The 20,530-nt window shown below is 44.2% G+C and overlaps 1 protein-coding gene across 2 annotated transcripts in view; it reads left to right on the top strand.

Annotated features, from left to right (window-relative positions):
* PIKFYVE (phosphoinositide kinase, FYVE-type zinc finger containing) overlaps positions 1-20,530 on the top strand; it is a 610,036-nt gene that overhangs the window by 396,871 nt on the left and 192,635 nt on the right. For both annotated transcript variants that reach the window (XM_069733753.1, XM_069733755.1), the window contains 4 exons: positions 9,890-10,010; positions 10,965-11,060; positions 12,977-13,060; positions 16,009-16,109. In XM_069733753.1, coding sequence (XP_069589854.1) covers positions 9,890-10,010; positions 10,965-11,060; positions 12,977-13,060; positions 16,009-16,109 — 402 coding nt within the window. The remainder of the gene's footprint in view (positions 1-9,889; positions 10,011-10,964; positions 11,061-12,976; positions 13,061-16,008; positions 16,110-20,530) is intronic.

Here is a 20,530-nt window from a genome sequence, read left to right as displayed (position 1 = left end):
TCTGCCCCAGCCCTGCCCTCTGTCCGCCCACTGCACACTCATTGGCTGTTAGTATCTGCCCCAGCCCTGCCCTCTGTCCGCCCACTGCACACTCATTGGCTGTTAGTATCTGCCCCAGCCCTGCCCTCTGTCCGCCCACTGCACACTCATTGGCTGTTAGTATCTGCCCCAGCCCTGCCCTCTGTCCGCCCACTGCACACTCATTGGCTGTTAGTATCTGCCCCAGCCCTGCCCTCTGTCCGCCCACTGCACACTCATTGGCTGTTAGTATCTGCCCCAGCCCTGCCCTCTGTCCGCCCACTGCACACTTATTGGCTGTTAGTATCTGCCCCAGCACTGACTTCTGTCATTGTCCTCATCCAGTGCAGTCACTTCACCGCACATCTGCAGTGCTACTAAAGTCATTGCCAATTGTAATGAATTGGCCCTTGCGGTGTCCAGTGATAGGGCTCAATCTCTGATAGTATAGATTGAATGGGGCATTTATGTACACATGGAAGAATTGTGTACATCGTATGTATGCAGCATCTTCTGTGCATCATTGATGAGGTGAGGGGGCTGGTAATTACCCCATGGATGGGAATCATGTTTTGTACTTCTTGTACTACAGATGCAGCAGACCTACCATTGTCTAATGGAGCAGGCACAACTTGTTGGATATAGTAGAGCTGTGTTTGTTTTAAAAAAAAAAAACAACAAAAAAAAGGGCTTCTTACTAGCAAACAAGGCTGAGAATTCTCCATTTTTTGCTATAGTTCTGTAGGTAATTGGATGTTAGTGAACACTCTCTGATGGCCATCTTTTCTGGTCTTCTTTGCCGCTCCGGTTGTCCTCTGTCCCATGTGACTCTAAATCAGATCTGTTTAATGACCGGGATTGGTGTGTGAACTTGGAGTCAATGTGAGTCTATGGAGTCTTGTTCTGAGTCCTTAGTAAAGCTGCTACATGGTGCTGAAAACTGTAGCAGACCGCCATCTGTCTGTATACACAGCTACATAGTGACTTGTGAAGCTTCACAGTGCGCATTGCGAGGATTATCATGTGACGGCGAGTGTGTGATCTGCATACTGCTTGCCACACCCTCGCTCAGTACACTTACATGGAAGAAGCTGCACCCATCTAGTATTGTGATCAGGAATTTGCACATGACATACTCGCAGTCACATGATTACAGCTCCCGGTGCCAGCTTCGGAGTCACATAGAGTGACTGCAGACTTGTAGCTTTAGAGAGGACAACCCCTTTAATAGCACGTCAGCATGGGAACACATCATTCTTTACATCCATCTGCACCCCGCAACACGATTATGGGGTGCTAATGGGTTGCTATGATAGCTGGGAGTCTGTTGAAGACCACCATGCCCTCCATCCTGGAACTCCATTGGAACCCAGCCTGTGACTGGGCTTCAAAGCAGTCTGTGATTATTACTATACACACCAATACAGAAGTACAGCAGTATATAGTACAAGCAATTGGATGGCCGCAGGCTCAAATCCTCTAAGGGGATTAATACAGTGAAAAGTGAAAAATAAAAAGTTACCCCATTAAAAAAGATATTAACCTCTGCACTCCCAGGCAATTTTCTGTTTTAATTTTTTTCTCCTTTTCTTCCAAGAGCCATAACTTTTTTTTTTTTTTTTTTTTGCCATATAGCCTTATCAGGGCTTGTTTTTTGCAGGACAAGTTGTACTTTTGAATGACACCATTGATTTTACCATATAGTGTACTGGAAAACAAGGAAAAAAATTCCAAGTCCTTTAGAATTTGCAAAAAAATGTTTTTTTTGTGTTTCATTTACCATGTTCATTTTATGGTAAAACTGTCCTGGCAATATTATTCCCCAGGTCAATACAAATACACAGATACCAAATATGTATATGGTGTAAGATAGCGCTTACTGAATGTCTTTGGGGACACTCGCTTGGCAATGAGATAAATGCACACAGGCACGATTTTCTCACAAAAACAGTCTATTTGGTTTATTTTGACAGCATGAACCGCAACCTCAGGAACTTGTTAGTATGCAACAGCCTGAACACTGTCTGTACACATTCGGCTTTACAGTGGAACCACAGTCCCTCACTGACCCCGGTCAGCATAACACGGATTACAGTCCGTTACCTGTTGGCGACCATCACACAGGTTCCCGGATGCCTCTTATCCTCAGAGGTATCCCATAGAGTAAACACAGTCTCTCTCTCTGACCCTGGTCAGTATAACACAGATCCCTGTTCGTTACCTGTTGGCGACCATCACACAGGTTCCCGGATGCCTCTTATCCTCAGAGGTATCCCATAGAGTAAACACAGTCTCTCTCTCTGACCCTGGTCAGTATAACACAGATCCCTGTTCGTTACCTGTTGGCGACCATCACACAGGTTCCCGGATGCCTCTTATCCTCAGAGGTATCCCATAGAGTAAACACAGTCTCTCTCTCTGACCCCGGTCAGTATAACACAGATCCCTGTTCGTTACCTGTTGGTGTCGGCCACACAGGTTCCCGGATACCTCTTGTCCTCAGAGGTATCCCACAGACATCTCTCACTGACCCCGGTCAGTGTCACTCACGGTCATCAGACCGTCCACTCCGGAGGCATTTCACAGGCCTCCTACCTCTGTCTCAGACTAGCCAGCACTCGCTCCCATATGCCAAACATACCTCCATTACATAGCCCTAACCACTCCCAGGTACCTATCACATGGCTAGTCAGGTGATCGTGACATCACCGCAGGTCCTCAAACACACAACCATCTTAGTTGTTCAGACACACCCCTTTGGGTGGGTATGTAGGTGACTGGACCCACCCATCTCTCCAAGTCACCTGGAAGCCTTCCCAATGTAAAACAAATCCCTCAGCAGTAGATCTGCTGAGCAAACCACACCCAGGCTTCCATCACAGGGCCACCCACCCCTGCGATACATACCACCCATTAATCACATGACCAGTCGCCATACCACAATGTAGAGATACAGGGTTAGTGGATGCTTTCGTCTCTTGGGCCGGCTGTCTTTAGAAAGACTGCATGGACCAGGACTCATACCACTGAACGCTCGCTCTATCTCCCCATGGCCAGAACACTACTCAGACAACATAGGGTGGGGGTAAAACAGTGTGGGGTAAAACAGTGTGGCAATAATTTATTGAACCACCAACACACAATAGCATGTAGAACAGTACCAGAAAATATCCAAGATAGTGTAAAATACAGCGTCTCATCCTTCTGCTGACTCACTGGGATTAGAGCTGTTTCCAGGGCTGTGTACCCCCACCAGAGCCTCCCTGCTTTTGTCCAGCCCCCACAGTAAGGAGGTAACGACAAGCTTAGGAAGATGACAATCCATTGATGTACGAGGCCAGGTGACTGGATTCTCTAAACTTTGAGGGTTCAGTAATGGTCAGTGAAGCAGCTCTGTATTTCTTTAGTTGGAACCATGATGATATAACTTCTGTAATGTAGGCTCCCTGAACACAAGCAGAGCCTCCTTTTTATAGGTCACAACTTTTCTTTTAGGCATTCCACCACAGGCTTGGGGGAAGATGAAAGGAGGCCATCCCTTAGTGCTGGAGTGTTCAAACAACAGGCATAGATTGTCCTTCATATTGCAGGGCACCAATGGGTCATCAACCTATTAAAAAACATTGTGCCTTTGTTTCTCAAAGATAGTAGAACAATACTAGGACTGCAATAATAGGACAGATACAATAGCTAATAGCTATATATCTACATTTTTTTGTTTTATTTTTAAGTGGTGGAAAAAATGTTGAAAATTTGTTAAAAAAAAAAAAAAAAAGTGTTCCTTTTGTCTCCATTTTCCAAGACCCGTAGCGTCTCTGTTTTTCAGGATCAGGAGCCTGGTTAGGGCTTATTTTTTGCTCCCTGAGCTGAAATTTTTATTGACACGATTTTGAGGTAGATATGATGTTTTGATCGCCTGTTATTACATTTTATTGCAATGTTGCGGCGGCCAAAACCCCCCATAATTCTTGCATTTTATTTTTCATTACGCCGTTTATCAGTTGCCTTTATATTTTGATAGATCGGACATTTATGAACACAGCGATACCAAATATGTGTTTTTTTTGTTTTTGTTTTATTTTCAACAGGGCAATTTTAACTTTGTGTTTTTTTTTTCATATTTAAAAAAAAAATTATCTTTTTACTGTATTTAATACTGCTCTTAGGGGGACTTGAAGTTGCGACCATGTGCTGTGCTGTACATAGCAGGGCATAGGCTGGCATTCTCTGGAGGATCGTAATGACATACATGGGAGTCATTGGCAGACCACGGGCTGTCATTACAACCCATCAGCGCCCCGCGATCACATCACGGGCACGCCAGTGGGAGTAGGGAATGACGTTCCCCTGCAGCTGTACTTGCTAAATACCGCCCTTAGTGATTGACACATGACAGATTATGTAAATATACGTCATGTCATGAAGTGATTAAAAAAAGCACATATTTGGTATTGCCACATATATAAAAGTTTGATTTATCAAAATATAAAATTGATCAACCCGATTGGTAAACATTGTAAACAGAAAATAATGCAAAACGCCAAAAAAAATTGCAGTGAGAAGTGATGATATTGTCATATCTATCCTAAAATAGTATCAATAAAAATGTCTCAACTCTCAAAAAACAAGCTCACACAGCTTCATATCCCGAAAAAATTAAAACATTACCGGTGATGACAAAATAGTATTTTCATTTCATTTTTCTATTAGTAAAATAAAATAACTGTTTGGTATCACTGCTGGAGAAGCAATTCCCATAAAACAATGTCAGAATTGACTGTTTTTCACCACGCTCTGAATTTTTTCCCATTTTACAGTACAGTATTTGCTAAAATGAAAGGTGTCATTCAAAAGTACAACCCGTTCCGCAAAAAAGAAGTCAACATATGTGATTGTGGGCAAAAATATAAATAATGCTATGGACCTTGGAAGAAAGGAGAGGTAAAAAAAAACCCCACAAAAACAAAAATTGGCCACGACGTGAAGGGATGAATACACATACAACACATACACCATTCCAAAGATGAGGGATGATGAAATATAAATTCTTCTGTAGGTAACAGAGTGGTGTAGCTATGTTTCTACAGCTGAACTATTCAGATGTAGCAGCGCTCATCTTGTGACATTTAAAATGTCAGCTGTAGTAAATAGATCTGTCTAGATATAGCAGAGCTGTATTTGTCAGTGTAGCAAAGCTGAATATGACAAATTCAACTCGTCTACAACTCTGTTGTATATAGAGATGTAGGGAATTTGTGTTGGAGAAGTCAGTGGTCACATTACTGCCTGTCAGCGGCCCCCTCACCTATAACCGTGGATCACTCACTCTGTCTCCTTATCTGACTTATTGTTGTATTTTCCTTACTGCCTTCTTATCACCTCTCAGTGTCAGGCACTGGAGCTGTGGGAGGATGCAATGAGGGCTGTATGCAGAGCCCAGACAGGGTGTGTGCTAGGTGCAGAAAGCTGTGACAGCCACACTATCTACTCTCTGGTCTCCCTGTTCAAATGTGAGCTTCCCTCAGAGGAGGGAGACGCTCATTGGACTTTCCCTTTTGTGCCTAGTCACAGTTGATTGGACAGCCTAATCCAATCAGCTGTGCTGCTGCCTCACATTAAGCTACAGTGTGCAGATATGAGGAGACTGAGTCGTCTCTGCACAAATGCTGGTATCGTGTCCAGTGCTTTTGCAGAGGAAACAGGAGGAGGGTCTGGCAGAGACTGTGGACGCGGTGTTTGTTGTGATGTAACGTCCAGTCTCTGCCAGACAGAAAAGAAATTGAAGGGGTGTGACCAGCTCCTCCAGAATCGGGATGGAGCTGGTCACATTCTGAAGTGTGGTATCTGGGCAACGGTGACAAAGTATATTACACACTGTCCGCATTCCACAGCCTAGGTACACACATGCAATATTACAAAAGCTTGAACAATCCTTTTAAGGAATCAACTAGCTTATGTTTTAAATGGTTACATACTCTCTTTCAGGGAATGGGGGAAGGGAGTGTTGAGAGTAGTGAGTGTTATAGTTTGACAGGTTCCCTTTAAGGACGATCAAACTGCCCAGTACTTAAAGGGAAGGTACCGCGTTTGTAGATCATTAATTAATCAATGTAATGTAGCATAACATGCTGTTATAACCCAGATTTGAATGCATGTAAAACAGATTCCGTGTGTTATATGAGTAGAAAGAAGGCACTGGGGGCTGACATCTTGGTTTTGCAGCAGTAGCAGGGCACTATCAGTGTCAGATTACGGCACCCCATGGACATAGGAGATAATAGACCGGCTCGGACCCTATCTGTAACATTGCAGCAGCATTAGCAGTGAGCTGGGCACGCCTCTGTGGGCTGCACAACTCACTGCTGTAGGTGTGACTAGCTGCCATTTTATTATAGTCCAGTGCTATTTGTTGAGCTCCACTTACTCTCTATCGCAGGACAGAAGCACTGACTGCTCCTCTGTACTCCAGGCACTGCAGGTTCTGGGCAGACATCCTCTGCTCTCACACGCTGCCCTGTGTGCTTCCCTCTGCTCTGTCTCCGCCTCCCCACTTGCACAGAGTCCCAGTGATCTCCGGTAAACTGCACTCTCCCCCTGTGTCGCTCTCCCTCTCTGTGCGGCGTGGGGGGGGGTCTCTGTGCGGCGTGGGGGGGGGTCTCTATGCGTGTGTGCAAGCATCGTCCGATGGGACTACAAGTCCCATCGGACGATGCCTGCTACAATGAAAGTGATTGACACATTAGCCAATTATGGGACAGTAATAGTCCCATCATCCGGCTAATGTGTTGAATGAAAAAAAAAAAAATACTCCATACATACTCCATATATACTCCATACATACGTGCTAGCTACATGCATGCTACATACATGCTGCATATATATACGAGCTGTCACATATACGAGCTGTCACTCTGATGCAGTAACTGCTGGTGACAGCAGGTCACAGGGCAGTCACACACAAAATGGTGCTGCCCTGTGATGCTGCTCTTCATTCTTACTGTTGGGGCAGTAACTGCTGACATCACCATTTCCCTCCCCTTTTGGGTGGTCTAATATCCCTGGGGCAGAGCTGCTAAATCTTACTATAGCTGCTTGAGGTCTAAAACGGAAAATGCTCCCCCTAGTGGTAAATATGTATATTTGTAGAAAAATATATAATATTTTTCATATAGAAATGTTTGCAAACAGTGCAAACATTGCATTAATACATTTTTAATTACTATTTTAAGCTTAATTTCACAAAAAAACAAAATACAAGAAAACTGGTGGCACCTTCCCTTTAAGGCCAAGTCTTTTTTCATTGTTCTTGCACTTTGAAATATGAGACTTTGAGATTTTAAATGTAAGAAGAATGTCACTTCAAAGCATGAAATGTAAATGTCGTAACTGACATGCAACAATAAAGCTAAAGGTTAAGCAAAAGTGTTTTTTCTTTTACCAATTTATCTTGCGTTTATTTTTCATTTAAGAAAGGTTACCAAGCACTAGAGAGGGAACCAGCAGTGTGGATTTACTATTCTCTTCCTTGTTCACTGATTACTTGAGTGATGATGTACGATCCACCGTGACTTTCACATTGTGAGCCAATGTCACATCTGTAGGTTTTCTTCTTGGAAATGAAATCTGATTGAATTTCTGAGCTTTTCTCTGTTCATAAATGTTTTTAGTAAAAGACTTTTCCTATAGATGTTAATAATGGTCATGAGGCTATAAGGCTATATATATTTTCTTATTTTTAGTGACTCTATAGCGACAGGGTCTGTTCCGCAGGACTGGCGCATAGCAAATGTGGTGCCAATATTCAAAAAGGGCTCTAAAAGTGAACCTGGAAATTATAGGCCAGTAAGTCTAACCTCTATTGTTGGTAAAATATTTGAAGGGTTTCTGAGGGATGTTATTCTGGATTATCTCAATGAGAATAACTGTTTAACTCCATATCAGCATGGGTTTATGAGAAATCGCTCCTGTCAAACCAATCTAATCAGTTTTTATCAAGAGGTAAGCTATAGACTGGACCACGGTGAGTCATTGGACGTGGTATATCTCGATTTTTCCAAAGCGTTTGATACCGTGCCGCACAAGAGGTTGGTACACAAAATGAGAATGCTTGGTCTGGGGGAAAATGTGTGTAAATGGGTTAGTAACTGGCTTAGTGATAGAAAGCAGAGGGTGGTTATAAATGGTATAGTCTCTAACTGGGTCGCTGTGACCAGTGGGGTACCGCAGGGGTCAGTATTGGGACCTGTTCTCTTCAACATATTCATTAATGATCTGGTAGAAGGTTTACACAGTAAAATATCGATATTTGCAGATGATACAAAACTATGTAAAGCAGTTAATACAAGAGAAGATAGTATTCTGCTACAGATGGATCTGGATAAGTTGGAAACTTGGGCTGAAAGGTGGCAGATGAGGTTTAACAATGATAAATGTAAGGTTATACACATGGGAAGAGGGAATCAATATCACCATTACACACTGAACGGGAAACCACTGGGTAAATCTGACAGGGAGAAGGACTTGGGGATCCTAGTTAATGATAAACTTACCTGGAGCAGCCAGTGCCAGGCAGCAGCTGCCAAGGCAAACAGGATCATGGGGTGCATTAAAAGAGGTCTGGATACACATGATGAGAGCATTATACTGCCTCTGTACAAATCCCTAGTTAGACCGCACATGGAGTACTGTGTCCAGTTTTGGGCACCGGTGCTCAGGAAGGATATAATGGAACTAGAGAGAGTACAAAGGAGGGCAACAAAATTAATAAAAGGGATGGGAGAACTACAATACCCAGATAGATTAGCGAAATTAGGATTATTTAGTCTAGAAAAAAGACGACTGAGGGGCGATCTAATAACCATGTATAAGTATATAAGGGGACAATACAAATATCTCGCTGAGGATCTGTTTATACCAAGGAAGGTGACGGGCACAAGGGGGCATTCTTTGCGTCTGGAGGAGAGAAGGTTTTTCCACCAACATAGAAGAGGATTCTTTACTGTTAGGGCAGTGAGAATCTGGAATTGCTTGCCTGAGGAGGTGGTGATGGCGAACTCAGTCGAGGGGTTCAAGAGAGGCCTGGATGTCTTCCTGGAGCAGAACAATATTGTATCATACAATTATTAGGTTCTGTAGAAGGACGTAGATCTGGGTATTTATTATGATGGAATATAGGCTGAACTGGATGGACAAATGTCTTTTTTCGGCCTTACTAACTATGTTACTATGTTACTATGTTATAAAACTTATATAATATGCTCTTTTTATGAAAAGAAATTCTAACAAAACTGCTATCTGCATCCGATTTGCAAGCCTTTTCATATTCTTATCAGTGGTGCTTTGTGTGGCATCCTAGACCCATCAGCCCCTGAAAATAGATTTGCTGAATACTAAAGAAGTAAAAAAGAAAGTTATAGCTTTGTTGTCTGCTTGTGTGTTGTGCTGCAGGAACAGTGAAGGGTGATAATGGGGAGCGCGGAGTCTTCAGACGCCGTCAGCGCTGATTTGTTAGCCATTAGAATAACTTGTACTGTGTGCTAACTTTGGCTCATGAATAATTGATGAGAATATATCCGTGACCTATTCATACAAACAAAGCTGACGCTCGTCTGCACTCAGAAATGCTTCCTCTGTGGCCAGCGTTCTCTTCCAGTATGTGCATGGCGGGATTCCTGCAGGCACACTACACGAATAGGATTACTAAATGGCGTCTATTACAGAGGATCCTTGTGAGGTGACTGTATGGGCACCATGTACTGTCATCCTAATGATGATCCTGGCTTAGCAGCTTTGTACTTCTCATGTCTGTCTGTTATGTGGAAGACTTTTCTGTTAGTCCACTAATTTGGAACATATTTTATCATTATTTTAGATGTTTTTGATGGTCATTTGCTGGGGTCCACGGACAGTCAGGTGAAGGAGAAGTCCACTATGAAAGCAATATTTGCAAACCTGCTTCCTGGAAACAATTATAATCCTATTCCACTCCCTTTGTAAGTATCTATGAATGGTGACTAAAGTTTAAAAGGTAACCTGACAGCTGATGCATGCTCCCCGATGCAGGGGAGCATGTATCAAACGCTGGCTGTATGAACTCAGCTAGGCATGCTTGATATTTTCGAAGCCACCAGGGACCGAGCCACTTAATGTCAATTACTTGCAGTGGGTGGGGAGGATCCGCCAGAGACCCGCCTGGCCGACTTATTCCCCAGTGGCCTTTAAAGTATGTTTATTTTCTGAAATGTCACAGGGTTTCAGAGTCAGACATACCAGGCGGAGATCTTACAGCCAGTGTAAGACGTGTAACAATTTTTGACTTTTCAGAGTGAGATAAATCTCTTTTTGGCTCATTTTACCTGTGGAGATCAATCTGCCTATTAATTCTGCACATCTTGATAAAGGGTGTTGTATCCTTAGGCCTCACCCTCCTTATTACACAAATACATCACCTGACCTGCTTCATCCAATATTAATTCAAGTTTAAACAGCTTGGAGTTGGAAAATCTGCAGGAAAATGATGATATGGTCAAAACATTTGCCCAATAAGTCTGCAACCAGTGTATGTATAAAACACATTTATTAGTGATTAAGACTTTTTGTAAATTCAGGGCTTAAGACTGACTTTTCGCCACTTAATGGATGTGGCACATTTTACCTCTTCTGCGTGGCCCTCGATTGTTACTTCAATCAGGGATTGGAATACATGTCTTGCACTTAAGTGACATATCTTTTGAAAAATGTATGTTGTGGTCTTTGCCATTCCCCATGAAGCTCATGCTCCACCCAGTTTGGCGGACCTGGCTGGGACTGGTGTGAAAAGGCCAAAACTCGCAAAATTTTCCACAACTTTGACTCGTGCAGAAGTTTTGCCCCTGAAATTTGGTGAAAAGCATTTTGATGAGTCAGATCCTAAGCTCTTTAAATGTATATCTTTTGTCTTCCTGCAGTGATCCAGATAAGCACTATCTTATGTACGAGCATGAACGTGTGCCTATAGCCGTGTGTGAGAAGGAGCCCAGCTCCATCATTGCGTTTGCTCTCAGGTATCATATGGAATAACTGCTGAATACTTGCTTTCCTAGGAAATGTTTGATTTGAAGTGGTCTATTTGCACATTTTGGACAGAACACATTTCTGGATGGATAATGCTACATTTTACCTAGAATTTACACTTTGTACTTGCTATTAATAAACTTCCAATATTGATGTTTTGGAAGATGCATATTTCAAGAAAGCTTTCTAATGCACAGCTGCTGTGTTCTAAAATAAATGAAAGGGAAGCCCAGGTACTACTCTCCACTAAAGAGAATGTTCTAAAATAGTGATTTAAAGGGGCTCTCCACTAAAAATCCACAGAATAGCTGATAAATGTGTAGTCGATAGGAATCCATCACCCACTGTTCAAGAGAACGGGTCCCAAAGTCCCCCCGTGTGAATGGAGTGGTAGTGTGCATGTGCGACCACTGCTCCATTCATACACAGGACTTTGGACACCTGACCTCCTGATTGCTGCCGGTGTGAATATCCAACCCTTAATGTTCAGGCAGGTTCTCTTTAAGATCCTTTAATTGACATGTCTGTTTAGATAAAACCTGAATCCCCAAATCCATTAAAATTCTCCAATTCCTCTTTAATTTCCCTTTGACAATTAGGTGCCGCTATTCCATTTGTCAATAGGGTGGGCTCCACACAGTCGGTGGCACTTGTTGGAGAGCGTCAGTGCCCTTATGTGCCAGGATACATCCATTTAACGAGTGTAGACATGTTATGCATGCATGCCAGGAAGCCATAACAGACGAACATGACAATGCAAAATTCTGAAGAAAGAGACCTAGAATCTGTAGGGTGTGTGCACACGTTCCACATTAGCTGCAGAAAAATCTGCTGCAAATACTGATATATTAAGAGTTAAAACGCAGCATAAATTACATGCGATTTTGATGTGTTTTTAATGTGTGTTTGGTGCAGATTTTTCCCCACTCGTCAGTATGGATGAAATCTGCAGCAAAAACGCTGAAAGAATTGACATTCTGCAGATTTATATCTGCTCCAGATCCACAAGGAAAAATAAGCACCGTGTGCATGAGACCTCAGGAATCTCCTTCACTTTTCCGGGGCTAGGAGAGACTTCAGGTGACAAATCTTTGTAGAGATATGAGACAAAATCGCAGTGTGTGCACAGAGCCTTAGGGTGTGTGCACACGATGCAGATTTAGTTCAGATTTCGTGCGGTTCTGCAGCGGATTTTTCTGCTGCAGAAACCCTGCAGAACTGCACTGTGATTTACAATACAATGTAAATCATTGTGAAAAAAAAAAAGCTGTACACATGGTGCAGAAAAATCAGCGCAGAAACGCTGCAGATTTCAAAGAAGTGCATGTCTCTTCTTTTGTGCAGTTCTGCAGCGTTTCTGCACCCCTCCATTAATTGAAATCTGCAGTGGTAAAAACTGCACAAAAACTGCACAAAATCCGCATCAATTTCGCACAAAAAACGCACTAAAACCACATAAAAAACGCACCTGCAGATTCTGCCAGGAGATGCAGATTTAGTGCAGAAAATTCTGCACCACATTTCCTACGTGTGCACATAGCCTTATTATTTTCTGTGCTACTGAAGAGAAATCACTAGTCGCATCAGAACAGTCCCCTTTATCAGGCTGAGGATACTAGAGAATTTGTGTTATAGCTGGAGGAAGATTTTTAGTGAAGCTGCTAGTCAAACATTTATTGCTCCTGATGAATAAAATATGTAAATCTTTAGTTTCTGCTAAAAAGTTTTATTTCTGTAATTATTCCTTGTATCATGACAATGTGTACTTTATAAGAAGGGCTGTCTCTGGCAGCGTGTGACATAAGTGCTGCAAGGAAGTGGATGAATAATGCATTGTAGAATGAGAAGAACGTGGACATTCTTGGATAATAATTGATGATGTCCCTCTGCTCTGCTTAATTTGAAGCTGTAAGGAATACAGGAACGCCCTGGATGACTTGTCTCAGGCCTCGCTGAAGATCGGCCCAGAGGAAGGCGCTCTGCCCAGCAAGTATGTGCAGCGTCTCTTATCCCACTCTGGTCTGTATACTGCCGTCTACCTGATGAAAGGAACGAGAACTTGAAGGTTTTCCGCTCCTGCACTTCAGAGCAATAGAAATGGAAGAGTGAAGTGATGAGCCTCACAACCGTGCAGTCACTGCTGAACAAGCACAAAGTCACAGCCTTGCTCCCACAGGAGCCAATTATTACTTGTCATTAGTGAGGCAGAACTGCGACACTCATGTTTTATCTGTTATTTCACTGAGGAAATGCTATTATACAGGCAAGAATGTGTAAGATAGATCGTCGTTTCTTAGGAAATCGATTTACAAAATCCATATCAGCTGTTACTGTGCAAATTGCTCTTCAGAGAGGAAGAGGACTTGTACTCTATAGCGCCACCTGTAGAATTGCTGCTTCCAACAAGTGCTGTGCTCCTCTGGGAAATTTAATATGCAAAGTGCCTCTTCAGAGAGGAAGAGGCATCTATAGCTCATCTACAGCACCACCTGTTGGAAGCAGTGATCCAACAAGTCACTATCGACCCTTTAGCTGGCCTGGTGTGATTTGGGATAAAAGCCAAATCAGAATCTCAGTGTGAAGACAGTGTTTTGTTTTATCATGTCAGTGCAACGTTTGAGAACTTATTTGGCTAGGTGAGAGGCTCTACAGTGTCTTCTAAGGGGTAACTTTTCTCCTTGCAGAGGGTGACATACCTGCCTGAGCCCGTATGTCACTCTCTGCAAGGTGAAACCTTACTCCTTGGACCTCAGTCCAGAGCCTCTCACCTAGCCAAATCAGTTCTCATGCTTTGCACTGATGAGGGGCAATAGTCCGAAACACCGTGTCTGCAAATTAAGATTCTGATTTGGCTTTTATCATAAGTCACAATTCAAGGCCCACTATAGGGTTGATAGTGACCTATAGAATCACTGCCTCCAACAGGTGATGCTATAGAGTTCAAGTCCTCTTCCCCTCTGAAGAGGCATTTAGCATATTAAATTTCCCAGAGCAGCATTGCACGGAGAATAAGCCTCCTTACCTTGGCTGTTATTGTGACACATCTTTTTCTTACAACAACAAAGACTGCTAGTATAAATTCCACCACAAGCTATAGCTGGTGTGAAGATTTGCTTATGAATGTCCCATCAGTCTTTTTGACATAATAGGTGTTTACAAGAAAAGTACTAATTCTTTATTCGGGAGCCCATACTCATTAGATTGTTTTTCTGATAGCGATCCCTCCTGACTGCCCCATGCATACACAGGTCTGCTCCAATCCTATATTCTCTATTACCAGACTTCTCCAGGGAGAACCGAAGAATCTGCCATCGAAGTTTTAAAGGGGTATTCTCATCTCCAAGATCCTATCCCAATATGTAGTGGGTTTTATAATATTAGCAAATACCTCCAATTAGAAATGTAGTATAGTTCTTCTGATAAGTTATGCCACTTACCCCATGTGTAAAGGTACCGTCACACATAACGATATTGTTAACGATATCGTTGCTATTTGTGACGTAGCAACGATATCGTTAATGAAATCGTTCTGTGTGACAGCGACCAACGATCAGGCCCCTGCTGGGAGATTGTTGGTCGCTGAATAAAGTCCAGAACTTTATTTCGTCGCTGGACTCCCTGGAGACATCGCTGGATCGGCGTGTGTGACACCGATCCAGCGATGTCTTCACTGGTAACCAGGGTAAACATCGGGTAACTAAGCGCAGGGCCGCGCTTAGTAACCCGATGTTTACCCTGGTTACCATGCTAAAAGTAAAAAAAAACAAACACTAGATACTTACCTACCGCTGTCTGTCCTCCAGCGCTGTGCTCTGCACTCCTCCTGTACTGGCTGTGAGCCGGAAAGCAGAGCGGTGACGTCACCGCTCTGCTTTCCGGCTCACAGACAGTACAGGAGGAGAGCAGAGAAGCAGAGCGCAGCGCTGGAGGACAGACGGCTGTAGGTAAGTATGTACTGTTTGTTTTTTTTTACTTTTAGCATGGTAACCAGGGTAAACATCGGGTTACTAAGCGCGGCCCTGCGCTTAGTTACCCGATGTTTACCCTGGTTACCGGCATCGTTGGTCGCTGGAGGGCGGTCTGTGTGACAGCTCTCCAGCGACCAAACAGCGACGCTGCAGCGATTCGGATCGTTGTCGGTATCGCTGCAGCGTCGCTAAATGTGAAGGGGCCTTAAGACATTGCAGTAACTTATAGTTATCCATTGTTACAGCCACTGACAAACACATTTAATTAGTTGTTAGTGTTCGTAACCACGGAAGCAAAGTGTCCACACCTCTGCCTTGTGATTAAATCTTTAAGGATGGATTTCTCAAAAATGCCCCATGACCTACTACAAACATTGAATGGGCTTTACACTCGTGTCTTCAGTTAGGGGTCGAATACCCATTTAAAGGCCTCCCATGCACATTACTTTCAGCTGACCCCACCTATATTGGCTGGTTTGGCCGACTTTAGTCCAGTATGTATGGGGCCTTCAGACCATTATTTTGGCTCAGTTTTCATTGACCTTTCCAGCATAGTCCGTGTTTACCGTAGGTTTTCCTGTATTGTACAAGACTTGTGTTCTAGCATTTCCAACATTGTCTTGGATGAATGAATATACAGTACAAGACATCGCACCTGTATAAAGGTGGATAAGTGAGAAGTAAAAATAATCGCAACTATGGCACAAGACGGGTTTATAAGTGTAGTTACACTACTGATCAGCCATGATTGTACAGAAATAAACAATTGCCAGATTCATGGCCCCTTCTCAACATTGGCGACCGATTAAAGGTTATATTATCATCCGGGAAGTGGAGGTACAACCTGCTTGCACAGTATGGTGGATTTTACCATATTTCCAACTATTTTACCATGTGATATACATATTCATTAATCTTTCCAAAAGATCCTAGAATTAATGCTCGGCTTTGCTTTTTTTTGTGTTTATAGCATGGTGGACAGTAGGCCAAAAACCAGCAGTCCGGCAAAAATTCAAGAAAATAGCTTGCCTCAGTCTAACCGTACGGCAGAAGCGGAACCTCCGAGCACTGGTATGTGAGCATAGCGTTCTTCTGTTTCTCTTGTTATATCATACTAAGTGGAGAACAAGACGACCACTGGTTCTTCAGAGCGGAAGCAAAAATTAGTAGAACACTAAGGCTTCGCTCACACGAGTGTATAACATGATGTTTTATCAGAGAACACTCTGCCCAATGTTATACTAAGGGGCATTGCAGATCTGCAATTTTTTTCTCGTGACGATTCGGTATAAGAGAACAGTCTCCGCATGCTGTGAGAGCATCCGATGATCCGATCAGATGCACCCATACAAGTCTGTGTGCGCGTGTAAAACATCGGACTACAGTCTGTTGTGATTCAAGTGCGACTGAGACAATGAAGAAGATGGAGAAATTAATTTTAGACTCTCGCATGAGAGAATTGATGGCTGTGTATCCCCAACTTGAAGGTGCGATCTTCATCTAAATCAGATCAATATTTGATGTACCGTAACTACTCTTTGCATTCAAATATAGCATCAAAGCATCAATTCTCCTAGGTATGAGTGCACACAGTTTTTGAGGTTACTCGGCAGGGAGGTTATTCTAAACATTTTGGAGAACTAACCACAGAAATTCTGTAAATGCAGGGTTATGCAAATCTTTCTCTTCTTGTAATCCAAGACAGACTCGTCCCCAGACTGAATGTTGTTCAGATCAGAGCTCTGTGCAGCCATATCATCTTTTCCAGGATTCTTTTGTTCTTTTCCACTGAAGATAATTCTTAATGAGATTGTCTGTATGTTTGGGGTTGTTTTCCTGCTGCAATATAAATTATAGCAAATCAGACTCCTTCCCAATGGTATTGCTTGGATTAGTACCTGCTTATATTTCTCAGTATTGAGGTCTCTGTTAATCCTGACTAGTGTTGAGCCACTCGGTTAGATTGAGAAAGGAAGAAGGCGGTGTAGCTTGCTTCATGGGTGGGCTACTCTGCTGACTAGCAGACACTGAAGCTTTGGAGCAGACCTCTGAATCCCAGGCCATAGTATGAGTAAACAACTCTGCAGACGACCCCACCCACCTGGAATTGACGATGGCAACGTCATGTAAAACACAACAAGGGGACTCCAAAAAGAGTCTCAATTTTTTCCCAAAATTCGGCCACAGACACCATTTAAGTGCCATCAATTTCACCCGAGCTTTTTTTTAAATGGTTGGTGAGGTGATTTTCAAAAATTATCCTCCCCAGGATGACACAGGGGTAGAAAAGTCATTGCGGACCCAGGATTTGTTAATCTTGATGAACGTTAGTCTGTCTACATTGTCACTGGACAGCCGCGTGCGCTTATCTGTCAGCACACCACCAGCAGTGCTGAACACATGTTCAGAGAGAACGCTGGCTGCGGGGCACGACAAGATCTCCAAGGCGTGAGTGGCGAGCTCAGGCCATTTTTCAAGATTGGAAGCTCAAAATGAGCAAGGGTCCAGTTCCACAGTCATGGCATCGATGTTAACTTGGAGATACTCCTGTACCATCCTCTCTAGGCGTTGGCTATGCGTCAGACTTGTTGTCTCCTGTGGCCTTGCAAAGGATGGTCTAAAAAAAATCTTGAAATGATTGGAAAAAATTGCTGTTACCACCATATACGATGTTACTGTTACGGTTTGAGTGATGACTTGATAGTCCCACAAGGCAAGTTAGAACTCGGAGATTCACTACGTGCACCACTGGTGTTTTGTGGAAAAGCAGATGTTAGATTCTGTAACAGTCTCTGCTGATACTCCTGCATGCGTGAATCCTTTTCTATGGCAGGAATTATTTCGGCAAATTTACTTTTGTGCCAGAGATCTAAGAGTGTGGCAACCCAGTAGTCGCCATTACTTCGGATTCTGACAATCCGAGGGTCATGTTGCAGGTAGTGCAGCAAGAAGGCACTCATGTGTCTTGCGCATCCAGGAGGACCAAGTCCTTGTCTTGGTGGCAGCGAGGTGAGAATCATTCTTCCTTCCTCTGCCCTCTCCCCCCAACCTCGCACAACATAAATTTGATCAAGGTCTCCCTCATCTGATGAGTCTTCCATGCCCAGCGCCAATTCGTCCTCCACTTCTTCATCACCTCCCGCACCTTCCTCAACAGTGTGGCTGCTACCATGCGCCCTCGGTAATTCCTCTCCCCCAGCCTCCAATGCCAGCCGCCTTGGTGCTGCCGACCGTCTGGATCTTGGAGATGTTATCCCTTCCGCATACGACTCCTCCTGTTCCTCCTCCTCCTCCTCCTCCTCTTGTTCCACCACATGACTCCGAATACTGTTTAAGGTGTGCTCCAGCCTGTAAATCGCCAGAATAGTCATGCTGATAATGGCATCGTTAGCACTAAACATCTTTGTCGCTATTTCAAAACTGCAGAAGGGTGCATAGGACCCTGATCTGAGACCACTCCTGCAGCGTGATTTGCCCCACCCCTGGATCTTTTTGGCCCAGTCTATACGTCATAACGTATTGCACCAGGGCTCGTCTGTGCTGCAACATGTGCAGAGTTGAATTCCACCGTGTGGGCACATTGCATTTCAGCCGGTGAACTGGCAGGCCCAACGACTTCTGTAGAGACGCAAGTCGTTGAGCTGCAGGATGCGAATGGCGGAAGTGAGCACACAGCGACCGTGCCCTCTGCACGTCAACAACTCCATCCAGTAGTCTGGGATAGTGGGATAAAAATTGCTGGACAACCAGGTTCAAAGCGTGAGCCATACAAGGCACGTGTGTGACATTGCCCCGGCGAAGGGCCGCACCCAGGTTTGCAGCATTGCACACAGCCTTCCTTGGCTGCAGGTTGAGTGGAGACAACCATTGATGGAACTTGGCCTCCAGAGCTGACCACAACTCCTCAGCTGTGTGACTCACCTTTCCCAGACATTTCAATGTAAGCACTGCCTGATGCCGTTGAGCCCTGGTGACAGCATAGTGAGGAGGTGTGCAGGATTCCTTCTGCGCAGTTACAACGCGGGTGGCATTACCAGACAGGCTTTGGGTGCAGGTGGAGGACCGAGAGGAGGTTGAGGAGGCAGAAGCAGTGGAGGAACTTCTATATACAGAGGATCGACGAGCAACTTGTGGCGACGGCAAGACTTGGACAGCAGCCCCTTCTGATGTCGCAGTAGTTACCCAGTGTCCAGTCACCAACATGTAACGCCCCTGTCCATGACTACTCGTCCAAGTGTCTGTGGTGAAATGCACCCTGTCACACACTGAGTTTCTCTAAGAAGCAGTGATGTTGTGTGCGACATGCTGGTATAGCGCAGGCACAGCTTTCTTTGAGAAGTAGTGGCGACTGGGCATCTGGTACTGGGGCACTGCGACAGACATAAGGTCTCGAAAATCCTCTGTGTCCACCAGGCGGAAAGGCAGCATTTCTGTAGCCAACAGCTTGCAGATAGTGAAATTCAACCTCTTAGCTTTGTCATGGCTAGGAGGAAATGGTCTTTTACTTGTCTACATCTGAGCGACTGAGGGCTGGCTGCCGTGCTTAGAGTTGAGTAGGGTGTCCCCGGCAAACTGCTGGACTGTGAGGAAGGTGCAGGCGGAGATGTTATGTTGCCTTGATCAAAATGTGGTCTCGATGTCAGAAAGCGCTCAACACCAGCAGGTGTTTCCACTTGCAAATGTCCTGACGACTTGCCAATCACACTGGCTGTTGCGGGTAAAGAGGTGGAAGATCTGCATCCAAAACCATGTGCGACTGCTGTTCCCACAGTCACAGAGGATGAAGAGGATGCAGATGCACTTGATGGGGCAGACGGTGGTTGACCCGGCCCACTAGGCCGCATTGTAGCACAGTGAGATTCCCACTGCAACTTATGCCTCATATCCATGTGACGGTTCATGCATAAAGTACTCAAACTAGTCATTTTTTGGCCTCTACTGAGATTTTGGTGACAAATCTTACAGACAACATGAGTTGGGTCATCCTTTGCGATCTCAAAAAATGCCCTGGCAATGCAGGCTTAGAGCCCGAGCGACCTGAAGAGCCACCACGACTTCTGCTCAGAGGCACAGTTGAGGTTGAGGATGCAGTTGTTGACGTGCTTCCAGTACTCCGTCTCTGTCCAGGAAGGCGCAACCTAACCTCGTCGTCAGACTCGTCACTAGCATTCTCCTCTACTTCCTCTGCTGACCTCATGGACTAGCGAACTGTGGGTTGATAGTAAGTGGGGTCTCCAACCTCGTCATCATTATCCTGTGTGTTCTCACACCCGTCGTCCTCAGAGCCAACCTCTTCCTGCCCTGACCAAAAAGTCACGTTTTCGTTCCAATCCAGTATCTCAGTCTCATCATCATCTTCCTCATTGTCTCCACCAACAGGAGTTACTGTTTGGGAATGAGGGTCTACATTATGCTCAGAACCTTCTTCATCTGGGCCAGGATCCGACTCACAAAGATTCTGGGCATCAGTGCAGATCATTTCCTCATCTGGA

Source organism: Ranitomeya imitator, chromosome 7 (assembly GCF_032444005.1).
Source record: "Ranitomeya imitator isolate aRanImi1 chromosome 7, aRanImi1.pri, whole genome shotgun sequence".
NCBI classification, from domain to species: domain Eukaryota; kingdom Metazoa; phylum Chordata; class Amphibia; order Anura; family Dendrobatidae; genus Ranitomeya; species Ranitomeya imitator.
This window is presented reverse-complemented; position numbering and strand designations above follow the sequence as displayed.